This window comes from Cicer arietinum, chromosome 2 (assembly GCF_000331145.2).
Source record: "Cicer arietinum cultivar CDC Frontier isolate Library 1 chromosome 2, Cicar.CDCFrontier_v2.0, whole genome shotgun sequence".
Lineage (NCBI taxonomy): Eukaryota > Viridiplantae > Streptophyta > Magnoliopsida > Fabales > Fabaceae > Cicer > Cicer arietinum.
In genome coordinates, this window is record NC_021161.2 from 1,292,563 (window position 1) to 1,310,119 (window position 17,557).

General features: G+C 31.7%; 3 protein-coding genes across 3 annotated transcripts in view; 1 reads left to right on the forward strand and 2 right to left on the reverse strand.

Annotated features, from left to right (window-relative positions):
* LOC101499632 (alpha-mannosidase 2) overlaps positions 1 to 5,201 on the reverse strand; it is a 6,184-nt gene extending 983 nt beyond the window's left edge. Inside the window, exons 1-4 of the mRNA XM_004489290.4 lie at positions 4,363 to 5,201; positions 3,063 to 3,212; positions 2,829 to 2,861; positions 1 to 2,245 (exon numbers count right to left, since the gene is read on the reverse strand). The exon at positions 1 to 2,245 is cut by the window's left edge and continues 983 nt beyond it. Coding sequence (XP_004489347.1) covers positions 1 to 2,245; positions 2,829 to 2,861; positions 3,063 to 3,212; positions 4,363 to 4,914 — 2,980 coding nt within the window. The 5' untranslated portion in view covers positions 4,915 to 5,201. The remainder of the gene's footprint in view (positions 2,246 to 2,828; positions 2,862 to 3,062; positions 3,213 to 4,362) is intronic.
* A 1,298-nt stretch (positions 5,202 to 6,499) lies between these two features.
* Positions 6,500 to 10,972, forward strand: LOC101499937 (uncharacterized). Its single transcript, XM_004489291.4, has 5 exons — positions 6,500 to 7,082; positions 8,607 to 8,883; positions 9,746 to 9,844; positions 10,133 to 10,347; positions 10,690 to 10,972. Exons 1-5 carry the CDS (start codon positions 6,670 to 6,672, stop codon positions 10,763 to 10,765), a joined length of 1,080 nt encoding a protein of 359 aa, XP_004489348.1. The 5' UTR covers positions 6,500 to 6,669; the 3' UTR covers positions 10,766 to 10,972.
* An 818-nt stretch (positions 10,973 to 11,790) lies between these two features.
* On the reverse strand, positions 11,791 to 13,266 carry LOC101500277 (probable galacturonosyltransferase-like 9). The gene has a single exon (XM_004489292.3). The coding sequence runs from the start codon at positions 13,150 to 13,152 to the stop codon at positions 12,064 to 12,066; it is 1,089 nt and encodes a 362-aa protein (XP_004489349.1). The 5' UTR covers positions 13,153 to 13,266; the 3' UTR covers positions 11,791 to 12,063.
* Positions 13,267 to 17,557: the final 4,291 nt, after the last annotated feature.

Below are 17,557 nucleotides of genomic sequence, written 5' to 3' on the forward strand. Positions count from 1 at the left end.
GGAAAGAGCTCGACGCCGAATTTGATGTGGTGGTGGAAATATTGGATTCAACGGTTAAGTGAAAGACAACATTCATTACACGATTATCCATCACTCCTTGGCCTAGACCACGACCGTCGTCTCTCACCAAACGGCGGTCAAGCATTATCTCTAGCCATCCGTTTTTAAGGCTTGCCACACCCAATGACTGTCGGGAATGAACAGAAAACCGTCGCCTGTTGGATCCTTGTATGAATGCAAGAGAGGGCATAGGGTAGTAATTTCCTTGCAAAGGAATCTTATCGTAAGTTTCTCTTCGACTCATCTGAAATCCATTCAAATCAGAATAAAAAATCTTGTTGCTATCAATATCAGTTTGATATCTAACTATCAACTCCTTATCATTGAAATGATTATCAATTAGCTCAACATGATATTCCTTTTCAATGGCAAACCCTTGAACTGCATTCTCACTGCTATATAATCGGGTGCTATGAGAAATCGGCGATTTCTCCCAAGCTGTCTTTGGATAAGAGTATACTTCTTGCACCAAAGGGCCTTCTGAGATCAGCAGCAATCCATCCCCTTCAATAATTGGCTGGGCTTCACCACTCGGCTTAAATAAGTACGCCCCACCCGAACTAGAATACATACCAATTTCCTCATTTATGATATTCGGGGAGCTATTTTTCAATGTTATCTTCTGCAGCAACCCATTTCTTACATCGAAGGTTAGTTTTTGATGCTGATTCTCAATTTCAGCAACATCGGCTTCGATTTTGGCACAAGAATACGGTGAAGGACAGGTAACTGAAATAGATTTGGAGAAATGTTTCAACTTTGCAGGCTCAGCCTTTTCGCAACCGACAAAACCATTGGTAATATAATATGTTTCCAACCCCATTGCAGGAACAGAAACTTTCCAGTAAACGCGATGCTTCCCAGTAAAGATCTTGCTATTATGATACTGCAAATCGGGAGAAATTTGGCTTTGAACGCAACTCCAGTTAGAGTCAACAACAGTAATGTCAAGACGGTCAACAACAACCATCACAACTTCTTCTCTAGTTTGCTCCAAAGGATTAAAAAAGACGACAGATTGGTAAGTATTGTCGCGAATCCTAATCACTTTATGCAATGGCTGAGCATCGTATTTCGATCGCACTATTGCCGGCTCAAACTGAGAAGGATTTTGATCTAATTTATCATACCGGATTCCAAGAAGCGCCTCAATTCCTTTCGACATGAAAATTTGCAAGTCTTGTAACGATGTATGCATTCGAGTTCCGTAGTCCATAACCACATGATCTTTTGCAGTACCAGTTACACCATCGTGATGCTGAAAAAGAGCCAAGTTCCTTCTAGCAGCAGTCAACTTATACGAAAACCCCATCGCAAACTTCTCGCAATGTGCTCTCCGACAGAACCCGAGTGTTAAAGCTACCATCATTTCAGTCGCTCGAAGTGTCTGCTCCAGTACCCTGTCAACGGCCTTAAAGAATGGCCGTGAAACATAATAACCACTCCAGTAATCTTGTTGCCGATCGGCATAAGTGAAAAAGTCACCAGACAGGGAGGGAAAACCTTCAACGAGACCGGATCCTACTTCACCGGGTGATGAGTAATTTATTCTTTCGGCTTCCTCTCGTAGAGTTACAAAGTAGTCTTCCAAAGTACCAAACTTCGCCTCCGTATTCAGACTGGGGTTTGAATTGATATAATCAAACAACATTTGGTAATTTCTGAACTGCGCTTCGGCTTCTTCAACATTTATATAGCGAAAATCGTCTCCGAGTGGAACAAGAAGAGTGTTTGTTCGGTACAAAGTAGATTTTTTCCTGTATTGATCCAGTAATTTAAGTGCCCTTTCTTGAACATTTTCCTGAGTGGTCTCCACAGGAAATTGTCCCCACGGACATTTTTCATAAACAAAATCCTGCATGCGTGCAAAGTCAAACTGACAACAAATAGCAGGCTCGGGGCCACATGTATGAGGTATGTCGTATGAATAAAAGGGCATCATGTGGACAAATATATCAGTGGTTTCCTCGGCATCCCAGCTTTGACGCCATATGTATTCTAAATTCTTATGCCATGCAAGTTCCTTCTTCAGCTCGTAATGAGTCCTCTGGATAAGCATGTTGTCAAAACCCATGCGACGTAGAAGATATGCCATGGTAGAGGAGTAACCAAATGGATCAATGGCCCAATTATTTCTCGGGACAAAACCAATGGTGTCATTCAACCACATATTTCCTTCTGCAATCTGATACAAAATTGACCTATGATTAAGACCATCAAAAAATAATATACAAATCCCGAGTGCAAAAATGATAATATCTGATACAAAAAAATGAAATCAAATGACATGATGCGTTTAAACCAGTGGTGTCAAATTTTGCTAGGCTATAGCGTTATAGCTGCAATTTCACAACACTTTGTACTAAATCGTGTATCACGGAACAATTGCAATTTGTCCAAATTTCATTATGCTGTAGCACTATAGCCGCTATTTGACAACACTGGTTTAAACATGGAAAGACAACTATCCTTCATAATTCAAATGATTTATTACTGAGTGCACTACCACATACACTAACTTAAAGAGAGATTGTGTTCCTCAATAGTTTTAATGAATAGCAAAGAAAGCATGGAAGTGATCATATTCATAATTTATCAATATGCTACCAAATATCAGGCAAAACGATAAAAGTTATTAAGAAAACTTCTAGAATTTCCCTGTTAATGAAACAATGTTTGGCGTAAAATATTGTAGCAAAACAGCCAAAAATAAACAAAAATGAAAACAGTATATACAATAGGAAGGATAGACAAAGCATTCAGCATACCTGTTCAATAATAGCATAATAGTGGGAATTGGCCTGCATCAAAATAAAACAATTTAAAAGTCAAATTTCAATAAATAAATTGAAGATTCCACCACTAACTTCTGAAAATTATTATTAGGAATAGTTTATTAATTAATTCAACAAGAATGAAGATACATCAGGAGTTATAGAATTTATACACAACAGCTATTGCTGTAAAATAAGATAAGAGTCGAAAAATCAGCATCACATTACCTCATCGTTCATCACCCAGCCGCCTCCAACAATTTCTAGCTGTCCATTTTTCACTAAATTGATGAATGTTTCCTTCATGTCATCTGTGGTATCCCTCCACCATCTCTCTAAGTACGACATCTCTTCCCATATGAACTTCCGACGAGAATCCTAATAGTCAAAAACCATAATTCAAGTTACCCTCAAATAAAAAGCAAATGATGGAAGTGAGAGGCCTACAATCAATGCCAATATTTTCTACATTTCAGTGGAGCTTTTTAATCACTTACGATGTAACATTTAAACATGATTAGATTAATAAGAGTAAGAACAATATTTACGTAGTTGTTGTGAGCCACTTTTGTTATCTCAGGCAATACCCCTGTTTATATTTTGTGGATTGAAGCAACAAGTTAACTTTTGTACCATTTACAATCATTTTCTACTCACAAGTCACAATCCAGCAACATAAGTTTACTCATCCACTCCAACTTATTCACAAAAAATAAAGTAATGCCAGATACACCGACACACTTCACTTCACATTAATCAAACATCAAACTTATTTAACCGGCAACTCACCATTAACAGTGTTGTTAAATGTGGATTGCAAAAAATAGCGGTTTGTTAAAATGCTACTATGCATCAGTGCTATAGAGCTGCTATAGCTACTATTTGACAACATTTTGTACTAAATAGTGTATCAAAGACTAATAGCAATTTGTTCAAATTTCAATATGTTATAGCACTATAGCCGTTATTTAGCTAATGCAAGACAAGTGGCAATTATTTGCATTATTAAGTATCTAGTTAATGATAGGTACATCACTGATTAATAAAGTATAATATTTGGTAAATTTAAGTTACTTGATTTGTGTAAATGTAAACTTATCCACACAATCATTCATAATTTCGTGAAGACATAAACAAACGATGTATACTCATATAATGCCTACACTCCAGATTGAAGACGTTTCAGCAACACAAGAGCAACAGATGTACTCACATTATATTACTTCATTTTTCTTAAATTAGTTTAGTGTCTTCGTGCTAGTGTCAGTGTTGTGCTCGTGTTCCATAGAACAAGCAGCAACAACAGCAGCAACAAAAAGCTCCAAAACCCTGAAAAGTACCTTCACTTCAAATTGAAGGTGTTTCCCATATCAACACCAACACAACACGTGTACTTACATTCATTTATCTTAAATAAGTATTAGTGTTAGGGCCAATGTCAGTGTCATGTATGTGTTTCATAGAACAAGCAATAACAACAAAAGCTCCAAAACCTAGAAAAGTAAATAAATAAAATCAAAATTTTCACCTTGTTAAGAGTTTCAACAATGGTATCAAGTATATGTCTAGATTGTCTTTCATAGTATTCCTCAACAGTAAGTTTCCAACCAGGATCATTATGTGAATGAGGAACAACAAAAACCTTCAACTTCTCATTATCCCATTCATTCCCTCCATAAGTAACACTCCAACCTTGTTTCCAAGCACCACCATCAACATCCAAAAACTCAATCTTATCATACAAATCTTTAGTTGTCAAATCAACAGTAGCAGAACCACCAAAAATCGTTGTACTACGATTACCACTCTCACCAAAAAGTGGTTTCCTTGTGAAAGGTTTTCTGAAACGTGATGAACGAGTTCTGAAGTGGGATGTGATTGGTTTTGGCACACCAAATATGAAAACGATACTTAAGAACAATAAGAGTGTGATTAATATACCAATTATGAAGAAATTTGAAAAGATGAAATCTTTAAGCAATGTTCTTCTTCTTCCTTTTCTGGGTATCTTTGATTTTGGATTTGAAGATGGGAGAATCGATTGTGCCCAATTTCCACCACGTCGAGATGAAAAAGCCATGATCTTTTCAAAACTAGAATTAAAAATTTGATTTTTTTGGATCTATGGTGAGAAAGGGGGGATAATTGGAACCCATTTGGGGATTTAGGGATTTAGGTGAAGTGGAGTGTTCAAAATCAAGTTTTGATGGTGGAATTGATCATGGGGAGTGTGTTGTGAAGGATTGAAATTTTTGGGAGGGTTTGAAATTCTCAATGTAGTTTGTGAAAGAGTAAAATGTTGTGTGATTTTGAGAAGAGGAAAGTTTGTTTAGTTTCCACTAAGACATTGGAAAAGTACATGCACTAGACAAAGTTAAGTAATAATTTTAGACATTGATTTGTTAATTAATATATTAATACATTAGGTGAAAATTAATTGCAATATTGATTAAATTTTTTATATACACCTCTTTATTTGTGAGACTCATAAGAAGTTGGAATATTCTAACTAACACGCTCGAGCGTGTAAAAGTAAAACGGCTCAAGTGTTATACTGTTTTTATTGGCCCATTTAAATAGTTAAACGTGTATACACAAATACTTATACCATCAAAGATAAGTTTTAAATAAATAATTCCAATCCAACCTTGATGCCAATTTTTTTGCATTATTTATCCTTTTTGTTATTTTATGGATATTTTTCTTATTATTTATGTAGTCCCATTTGTGTGTCGTGATTTGGTGCTTGTAGTATGAGGCTGAGAAAACAAGAAAGATCAACATCTGTAGATTCTACTTCTGAAACTCAAAGCAACCAGTACAAGGGGGAATCTGTAATTCGAAACATAAAGATTGACGAGAGATATCATCGAATAATAATATCTTTTTAATTACCATTGAAAAATAAACTCAACTAAAAAAAAGTGTTATTTTTCTAACTCCTCATATAGGATAGTCCTTCACTATGCTTTTAGAAGTAGATGTTAGGAAATTAGATTAGAATATTTCAATTTTCAAAGATCAATCTAACTATTTTATGGAGTAGTCTTTTGACTATTCAATTAAACGTATAATGTTTGATAAAGGTATGCGGAAAAAATATATTTTCTGATTGACAATAGATATCATTTTTATGACACTGAAAAATACATCAATACTTATTTTTATTTACAATCGTTTTTTAATATCCGTAAAATGAACAAAAATATCATTAATTGTGATACGAAAGAATTATAATTAAAAGTTAGTTTAAAAAAATTGAAGTATAACTAAAAGTACTAAAAAGACATAATTTAATTTCCGCATGTGTAGTTGGAATGAAACAAATGTAAATGTCTACTCATTGATTAGATTTTCTCTGCCTTTGACGGCATCATTCACAAATTTCTTACATTAAAAAAAGAAAGAGTAAACCATTGTTATAATCTCAGAAAAAGTATAAAATATTATCATTTATAAAAAATACATTTACTATTAAAATAGTTTATGATCAATATAATGTGAGATACTAAACTAATTGATATTTTAATAATTTTATATATAACTTGAGTTTTTTTTAGTAGAGATCAAAATAAAAACGTCTCTACTTTCAAAGACTAGAAGAATGGTTTGTGTTAAAAAAACACAGCATTGGCCTATTGGGTCCGGTTGAACCGGCGGGTTTAGTTGAAAAGATTAGTGTTGTTCTACTAACTAAGAAAAACACAACACAAAAGGCTAAGGTTTGAGGTTTCATGTTTCAGGTTTGAGGTTTGGTTCTGGTTCCTTCCTTCTTCCAATTCCATTTCCAATTTTTTCCATTTATCATCAAATTGAAATTGAAATACAAATTGAAATGGCATCAACACTTTGGTACTCATCTCGACCATTCACCCTCACCCGCATCACCGACATGTCACCCAATCACAACCACCCATTCCACTCACCACAACTCCCTCCTTCCCTCTTCTTCCGCCGCCGCCGTCAATTCCTCCTAACATCATCCTGCCACGTGGACGGAGACGACGTCGTTTCAACTCGCAACTCAACTTTCGATCGAGGATTCACCGTGATCGCTAATTTGTTACGACGTATTAAACCCCTCGATAATTCCGTCATATCAAAGGGTGTTTCTGATTCTTCTAAAGATTCAATGAAACAAACAATTTCAACTATGCTTGGTTTGTTGCCTTCTGATCAGTTTGATGTTACTGTTAAGCTTTCTCTAAAACCTCTTCATCGTCTCCTTGTTTCTTCCATCATCACTGGGTAACTAACTACCTTACTTATATACTTTAGATAACTGCATTTTATTTTATAATTGTATAATATGATGTGGCAGATTCATTTATTATGATTGGTTATGCGGTAGTATGTGTGTGTTTTGGTTATGTGGTAACAAAAATTGATTTTGAATGAATTGATTTTTTTGGCATGTTTGTTTTTGCAGTTATGTTGTTGCGGAGACCTAGCTGCAATTACAATTGTGGTTTTTTTAAATATTTTTCAATAAACTCTCAATTGAGGCTTTGTTTGGATAAACAATTTTGTTAATTGTTTATAGCATAAGCCTTTATCATGTAAGTGTTTATGTATAAAATGAAGTCATATAACAAAAGATTGTTTTCATATAAGCTATAAGTTCTTTTCTCAACCTATTTTGGATACCTCATGGAAATTAGCTGAAAACGAGTTATGCTCATGTCATAAGCTCTCCCTAATAGTTAATCCAAATAAGTTCAAATAAGTTAATCCAAATAGGCCCTTAGTATCAAGCTAGTATGATTCAAGTGGTAAGAAGCTTGAGTCTTATAAGGTTAGGAGAGGTTGTTCCATTGTTTTTTTAATTACAGTCGCGGTAGTGGGAATCGTTAGATTGGGACAAAATGTGGCCAATGCGGTCAAAATTGTGGTTGCAATGCTATTGCAGAGACCTCAAAATCAGTAGCGGCTGTGAGTCGTAATTAAGAGGTTGTTCTTAATTGTGCTCTCAAAGTAATTAGTTTTTGCAGTTGAGTGTGGAAGATATTTGGAGAAACCAAAACTCTCTGTTTAGAATTAAACTGGTGTGATTCAAGTGGTAAGCAGCTCAAGTCATATGTGATTAGGAGTTTGAAGATTTGGGAGAGATGGTTCTTAATTGTGCTATGGATATTTGAAGGGATTAGTTTTTGAGGTCGAGTGTGGAGGATATCTGATGGAACCAAAACTCTCAATTTAGCACTCAAAACGTTAGGCTCTCCTCTAAATTTGTAATACTTTTCAATTGAATGAGTCTCATTCAGAAGATATTATTACCATATTAAGGTGTTCTTAACGGTACTCAAAATATGAAGTCGGGTACCAGTGCACAAACGGCTGATTAGGGAGGTGGGACTGGTCGGAAAATGGGCCTATTCAATCAATCTCAAGGTGGGTTCCCAAGTGTGGTGTTGGCTGAGGCCAAGACCGAGGAGTGGGCTGGCTGGAGTGAATTTCACAAAAACAAAGGAGGGATGCTAGAGAGCAATGGTGTGACGACAGTGTGGGATGCAAAACATTAGAGTAAGATTGCCCCGGGAGATGATGAAAGCAGCGGTGCAGGAATGGTACTGGGACGAGAGAAATCAACCTGTGTTTTTGATAGATCCGGGGAAAAAATAATAATTTTGTAATATTTCAAATTTTTAGAGGATATCGTAAAGTGCTAAATTGCGATATTTTTGTTACAGAATAGTTTCTGGTTTTGTGTGCAAAGTTAATGTTGTTGGGTCTGAAATTGATAAGTTTTGAATTGGTTGTTGTTTTCTTTAGGTACACGCTGTGGAATGCAGAGTACAGAATGTCCTTGACGAGGAATCTGGATTTGTCGTGTGGAGATGGAGAGTCAGATTGTGAAACGCCTTTGGAGATTTCAGGGGTTAAGGGTGGAGGAGAGCAACTTGGCGAAATTGAGGAGGTTGTTTCTGATTCAGGGTTCAAGGATTTGGAAACATGCAGCAGTAGCAGCGCAAAAGTCTTTGGTGATTTGCCACCTCAGGCTCTGAAGTACATTCAGCAGTTGCAATCTGAGTTGACAAACATGAAGGAGGTAACACTTCTTTTATTTTTCTTGTTTAGCTCACAATTTTGATTGCTATGGTTGTGAAATAGTTGCAACTTTATGAGTATCTTCAATTTTATATTATTCCAAGGAGGTGCCATGATTGAATTTTGAATTTGTGTATTGGGGGGGCTCAAAAAGAAAATGCCCCCGCTATAATGCGTGAATTGCTCTTTGTGCCTGTGAAAGAAACCTATATTAGAAACACACTTAAGGTAATTGTACATTTGTGGAAGAAACCTATAAAAGTCCCATTAAGCAAGGGCGTTTGGAAAAGTTGATTTAGACTTAACTTTTGGCATAAACACTTGATTAAGTTTTTTGGAAGAGCTTTTGACAATAGCTTATAATATATCTATATTCAGCTTATTTTCATAAGCTCTTCTCTACATTTTTTATTGTCATAAGTTGTTTTCAGCTTACGCAGTGATTGCTCTCATTCTCTCTTCCCACCATAAGGAAAGGATTAATGCCACACTATTTTAACATGCTCTACGAATTAGTGTTATCAAATAGCGGCTGTAGTGTAGTGGAATTGAACAAATTGCTATTGTTTCATGATACAATACTTAGTACAAAGTGTTGCCCATTAGTGGCTCTATAGCACTCTAGTGTAGCGGAATTTGAACAAACAGTTATTTTCTGCGACTCATAGCATTGCTACACATGCCTTAATATTTAGGAGGCACCACTTTCGTTATGTAGTCTAGATATTGACTCTACTTTCACCTGTCTACGACTCTATGTATGCATTAAAATAAATGATTTTATTACTCATAGACCTAGACCATTATAAAAGGAAAGCTCAAAGAGAGTCAAACATAATGTGAGAATGTTCATTTTCTTTCAGGAGCTGAATGCCCAGAAGCAGAAAATGATGCAATTAGAACACGACAGGGGAATTCGGAACAATTTGCTTGAATATCTGCGCTCTTTGGATCCTGATATGGTAATGCCTCACAACTTCTGTTTAAATAATATCAACTTGTGATTGAAGTGGTGCTTTAAGTTAGACCGAGAAAGACCTATGATACACTGTCACGGACACTGAACATGACACGTCGACACGAAAATAATTTGAAAAAATAAAATATTTGAATGTAACTATATGTGTCGGTGTCAAACACTAGACACACCTTTGATGTGAAGTGTCGGTGCTACATCTGCTAGCTTATTTCTATTCATTTAGGTACCAAGTATAATTCAACTTTTTGAATCGCATCGTCTATCTTTACAGGTGACAGAAATGTCTCGGCCTTCGTCAGTAGAAGTGGAGGATATAATTCACCAACTTGTTCAAAACATTTTGAGAAGATTCTTTGTGGATGATGCTAGCTCTGATTTTATGGAACAATCAGTAGAAGGAAACATAGACTATCACCCGGACAATGGTGATGATACTAGTGATACAGTAGCGACTTCTCGTGATTACCTCGCAAAGTTGCTTTTCTGGTTAGTAAATCTCATTTTCAATGACCTTACAAAACAATCTGGATGGTTATCGTAGTTTAAATATGTGGTTAACTATGTTTAGTGGATGATTAATGAATATAACGAGATATCACAACTCATTAACTATCTATTGTATGTAATTAACCACTGTTTTCAACTTCATTAACTATGATTATCAGACGTTTAAATATACATGATATTCTTTAATCATCTAAATTGTGTTTAAATAGACATGATATTTATTAATCATCCAAATTGTGTTCAAATATACATGATTTATATTCAATGAAGTTTTTTATTATGGTTAACCATGGTGAGGTGTTATTTTCTTTCCATTGGCAGGTGTATGTTATTGGGACATCACTTAAGAGGATTGGAAAACAGATTGCAATTGAGTTGTGTTGTTGGACTTTTATAAATAAGATAGATGGTGGAAAACTTGTATATTCTTTTCTTCCTCTTTTTCTCTTCAACCCCTCAAAAGTACCCATCATTTTTTCTTCTTCTATAACACCAGTTAAATGTAAAACTGGAAGTATGGGAATAATCACATGCAATCCTTGCTTTTGGCACTTCTTCTCTTGATTCATCACACCAAGCATTAAAGCAAATCACATTTTAAGAATATGGTGTTGTCATGTATTTGCTTGGAAAAGATAATATGGTTATGGAAAAAGAGCCTTACATTTGAGGTGTGGATCCTCTCCTCTTACTTATCTCTTAGTAGGAGTGAGAAAGACACATTCATTAAAATAATATTATTTTTAGAATATTACTTTATTGTTTATGTCTTTCTCTTTTCTACTGTAGATATTCACTTATTGGAGAGGACCATAATATTCCATTTGAACCAAGGACTCATTGAAAGTACAGCATTGTTGTCATTCAACTCAGGATGCTACCATCATTTTAAGAATTTTATGTTTATAGGACTCCATCATGCGATGATGCAAGCATTAGGAGTAGTAAATCTTTTAGAGTCAAGGAAGAGTAAATCTAAACCATTAAAATTATCGGTTAATGTTATGTTTAAGTAAAATTAATCTTTTAACTATCCATGTAAGTGTCAATTAGTTCTCATGAACATGTTAGTTGTGAGCTGAATCTAACTTGAACCACAACTGCAAATTCTCGGCAATAAAATGAACATGTTAATAACATATGATGACATAGGTCTCAACCTTCCATTTTTTTACGAGAAAGAGGCCTTAGTAGTATGTATTTACCGAAAGATAAAGAAAGTTTGATCAATGTTGGTTTCATTCGGAGTTCAAATTCATAATGTATATGTTTTGTTTTGTCTCAACCTTTCAAAATCTAAGGGAAATATGTTATAATAGTCTCTAATTCAGTTGAGAGAAAAATAAAGTTTGATTAATGTTTTTTTCACACTCTTATTTTACATGACCATTAATATTTTACCATCTAACTGGAGTATAACTATATATTAAGAAATAATATTAAGATATGAAAAAATATATAATTGATTGCCTATCAAAACATAAGAAAATGATTGTGAAGATGTATCCACAATTGTACAGCCACATGTATCCTTTGTGTTACTACACTACTCAAAATGTATGAACGAACATTACAAATCTTTTGATTATTCTCTCTGTACACTCAATTAGAAAAACTTGTTCACTAGTCACTACAAAAGAATCAAAATCAATCAATAAATTTTTTACAGAATCCAGATTCGAATGAACTTAAAAATCAACCAATATAGAGATCATAAGGTTTCCACAAAAAATCAACAGAGCAAGGAATGTTTGCATCAATCCTCCTCCATGGTTTCCCTTTACCACTCCAATGCAACAAACTAACAGGTCCATGATGCAAACTCCTACAACCATCAACAACATTATCCCCTCCAAGACCATGTTGATTCCATCTATGTTCAATGCCTTCAACATTTCCACCAAAAACCATCAAAAAAGGAGGTAATGATCCCAACTTATAAATCTTCCTCACCTTTTGAATCTCCATCCATTTCTCAATCTTCTTAGTATATTCACCTTTTCTCCATTTCACCAAATCCATCACCATAACACCAGTGTTGAAATAACAAGCTTTTCTTTTTCTTCCTTCAAATTCATCAAAAAATTCAGAACTTGACCAAAACTCATAAGAAAAATATCTTGTGAAATTTGCATGACAATATTCAGGAGCACCAATAACACTTGAATCACTCAATGAAACTTTCCATAAATCTTGAATATCATCAACAACTATGATATCAGAATCTAAATATATAACTCTTTCAACACATTCATCAAGTAATTCAGCAAGGTAACTTCTTGCATAATTCAAAGGATTCTCAAGTGCTTGTCTTATTGAAGGTGATATAAGATTCTCAACTAAGCTTTGTTTAAAGACATAAACTTTGAAACTCAATGAAGGAAATGAACTATGAACAATCTTAAACAAATCATCTTTGTTTTCTTTTCTTGAATCTGAAGCAATGAGATGAAAGAAGAGATTTTTAGGACATGAAGTGTGTTTGAGAATAGAATGAATTGCAGCCATTGATCCTCTCAAATAATCAAAATCAATGGTCATTGAAATATGAACAAGTGATTTATCACAAACCAATTTCATAGTATTGATTCTTTGAATTATGTTACATTTTTGTTGATTTCTGTATTCTGGGGCCTCTTGAAATTGCATAAAGGAATCAACTTTGATCTCATTTTCATAACCATTTTGTATGATTTTGTTGTGAAGAGATGATCTAATAGCATTAACTTGAAAGAGAAGAAAAAAAACTATGAACATAAAAAGAATTGATTTTGAAAGAAACATAAGTACTATACTATAGTACCTTAGAACAAATAAATTTTTTTTATTGAAAGAAGAAAAATGAATGAGAAAAAAAAAAGATGAGAGGAATTCAACAAAGGCAAGAGAAAAGGGTTAAGGAAAGTGTATTTAAAAGAGAAATGAAACGCGTTTGTTAATTATGATGTCACTGTCATATGTGTGACTATGTTGGAACATTCATCTATACTTTGATTAAAATTTAATTTTAGGAAACTTCTTATGTGTTTCTTTCTACTTACTGTTTTGGCTGCAATCAAAATCTAAAACTTACTTGAGCACACTCTTACAATCTCAAATAAAATACATTTAGATATATATATACACAAATACAAAAATTAAATAATATGATTAAATTATTTTTGTTTTAATTTTTTTTATTTGTACGTATGTTCAGATATTTTTAATTTAAAATTGTATTTATGTAAGTATTTCTTGTATCATTCATAAATTTAATATTTAATTAATTAATTAATTAATTGATTTTTCTTTTTATTGATTTTTTTAAAACTTTGCTTTATATTTAGTAGCGTATAGATGAACACGTGTCAATAAAAATAATAGAAGTTATAACTTTTATTTAATTATTTAAAAGAATTATCTATTTGATTGATAAAAAAGATTAAACTTGTAAATAAAGTAGTTTAAAAGAATAGTGAAAATGTAAAATGAATATTTACTATTATGTTACTAATAATATTTTTAATTATTTATTATAAAAAGAAATAAAAGTAATAAGATAGTATTCTCTAGTCCTTAATCTTTGATCCTTTAATTATTTTATTTTTTCCATATAATTATAGTTTTATTAGAAAATTAAAATGTATATTTTCCTTTTATACTTTTAAAAATTCAAAAATATACATTAAATGAATTTTATTTTTATTTAATAAAAAAAAGTTAAATCAATTTAAATTTATAACTTTTTAATATATATAACTAAAGATAAAAAGACTAAAATTTATGGTCGGAGGAAGAAATAAACAATTAAGGATATCATAGAAAAAATAATGAACTTCATTAAAAATGATAATTTATTGATTTTCTTTTTCTGTGTAAAATAAATAACCTCAAACAAAGGGATTGATTATTTACTAACCGTGTGACTAATTGCTTTACCTATGCATGCACCATTGAAAATTATTCTTTAGTGAAAAGGGTGAAGAATAAATAATTAAATATTTTATTCATTTAACATTGGATTCTTAAATATTTGTTCAGGAAATAATAGTACATTGAAGACAGATATATGCCATTGTGACCACGTGCTTTGAATATTATGTTCACAAATACACGCATAACGCATTATTGAATTCACATTTAATAATTTAAATAAAACAGTCTTTGTTTGACTACACGCAAAGTTCAATGTTACTATTCCAGTAATTTAACTAGCTATCAACCGTTTAGTATGAATAAAAATAAAATTAAATCAACTATTATAATAATCTAATATCGTAACTTTGCTAACAACATTCTTCTAAAATTTTGAAATAATATCGTGTAAAATTAGTTTTAATTAAAATGAATTATTATAAAATGATTAAAGTATTTTTAAATTATAATTAAATTAATAAATATTAATATTATTAAGTTAAATATTTTATTTTAAATTCAAACTCAAACTTCGTACTTATCATCTTTCCTAAAATCAAAATAATAATAATAATTTAAATATTTAATTATATTTATATAAAAGTCAATTGAATAATAAATTTTAATATAAAAATTATATTTAAATTCAAAATATAATAATTACAAAATAAAATTAATTTAAAAGATAAAATTAATTCAACTCGACGAATACAAATATATAATCAAAATTAATTTTATATCCAAAGTGGAATTAAATATTCAGTCAGTGATACTCTATGCATTAAAATATATGGTTTAAATCAAGGATAAAGTTATCAAAATTGCAATAAATTATTTATTACAATAAATTATTATATTTTAAAGCTTTTATAAAATTATATCATGTAATTTTGACAAATTAATGGTCCGCATATCAAAACATACCCGAAATGAAAAGGGAAAAAGAAAAAGGAAGAATGAATATAGTGAAATTTGTTTCCTTGATAATATTTGAAATATGTCCATTTAAGCAAAATATTTTTTTTTTGTAGGACAAACATCTTATGTGGTTAGACCTCAGAAGCAGTGATGACTATTGTTAAATGATATTTTTGGAGCAAGAGTCGTCTTAAAGAAAATAATATAAAATTGCAAGTATTTAATTAATTTATATAAAAAGGAGAAAAAAAATAAAAGGGGCTAAAAAAGCTTGCTTTGCACAACAAGCTGCCCATGTGCACAGTCATGCTTATCTGTGACTTTTGTCTTAATTTTTTAATAGACTTCTTTATTTAGTACAAATAGTTTTAAATGTAATTGAAATAATTTTTAATCAAATTTTATTTATTGAAATCTAAATTATTAAAATATTATTCTCTTAAAAATATCAATCAGGAGGTTAAAAATAAAAACAACATTTATTCAGAAAAATTGGTAAAACGAAACGTGTATTTCCAAAAAGTAAAAGATTCTAACGTCAAAATATTATAGTCAACGATGTTGACCCAACTATCTTACATAGATTTCAGTGTGCTGCATGTATGCACTATTTCTTTAGTTATAAAAAAAAATTGTTTCTAAATATAAACACATTTTAAATTTATTAATTATTTTTTTGAAACATACTCTTTATTAATAGGATAAAATTTATGTGTATTTTCTTAAATATTTTTAGTAGAATTATTAAATTAGCCAACTATAACATCATCAAATTTATAATTTTCTTAAATGTTGTTATAGTCACGTGTGTTTTTAAGTTAAGAATCATACAAAAAATAAATTAAAAAACACATAAGTTTTTTCTTTGTTAATATTTCTGATTTATTTTAGAATATGAAAAGAAAAGTTTCATACATTTAAATATTAAAATTATTTTATAAACATATTAACACATAAAATAAACACATTAATTATACTACCAACTTTTCATAATAAGAATTAAAAATCAATAGATACTTATAAAAATCAACTTTTTATTAAAACTAATGTTACTTTTTTCTTCTAAAACTCATAACTTTTTATTAAAATGATTCTCCCGAGGATGGTTGGGTGACTATCAATTGGAGATAGTGCATTTCAGAACTCAATGGTAGTTTGTGAAAGTGTGCTTCGTAGTCACATTATATTTTTAGTTTTGACTAGTCTTATGCATTAGGGGTATACATGATCTCAATGGCATAATTTTGAACGATTTATTATGGTTTTGAGTTTGCTTCTTCTAGATATCAGAAAGAATTAAGTAACGGTGTTTTTAATTCTGAAGAATTGTTCGAATAGACATTTATGTTATCGTCTTGTCACGCGTATAAAGGAGATGCTTGCAAGTTGGATCAATTTCACCTATCTCATGTTCTTCGTGAAGTTAATCAAATAACGAATAATTTTATAAAATTTGATTTTTTATCTTCTCAGATAGATCGTGTTTTTAATATAATTTCTGATTTTTCCACTCTCGATGTGTTGACTAATAAGAAGATGATTATTTTTCTTAAGGGCTTTTAATTTTGTCTCTTTTTATTTTTTTAGAGTTTGACCCTTCTTTTTCAAAAAATAAATAAAGTCTCATTTTGAATTCAAAGAATTTGGGCCTAACGATGAATTTGAAACCTAAAATAAATTTTAAAGATTTTCTAGATAAAAATTAAAGTTTAAAAAAAAAAACTAAAAAAGATGGTTTCATAGTAAAATACTACATCCCTCCTCATTTTTCAAATCAATTTCAAACCACTACCTTGTATAATAATATCAAATAAAATATAAATATAAATATAAATATAAATGTATCTAAAACATTATAAATAAAAATGTATCTAAAACATTGATACATGTGGTCGTAATTTTTAATTAAATACATCATTTTTTAAATATTATTTTTAATTACATTTCTTTTTAAGTGGTGTCACTACGCCAAAAATGACATTTAACAGCGCCCATTTTACAGCGCTTGCTAAACACAAGCGCTGTTGTAATTATATTTTAAAAATAACGGAACCTATTACAGCGCTTTTTATGTAAAGCGCTGTAAAACAAGCGCTGTAGTAGGTCATATAACGTTTGCGCATCACGTTATAAGGCTTTTACAGCGCTTGTCAAAAAAGCGCTGTAAACGGAAGCGCTTTCGCGAATCAGTTACAGCGCTTTTTTCACAAGCGCTGTAAAACACATGCGCTTTCATTGAATTTAACTACCTATTACAGCGCTTTTTTCACAAGCGCTGTAAAACACATGCGCTTTCATTGAATTTAACTACCTATTACAGCGCTTTTTTCACAAGCGCTGTAAAACACATGCGCTTTCATTGAATTTAACTACCTAT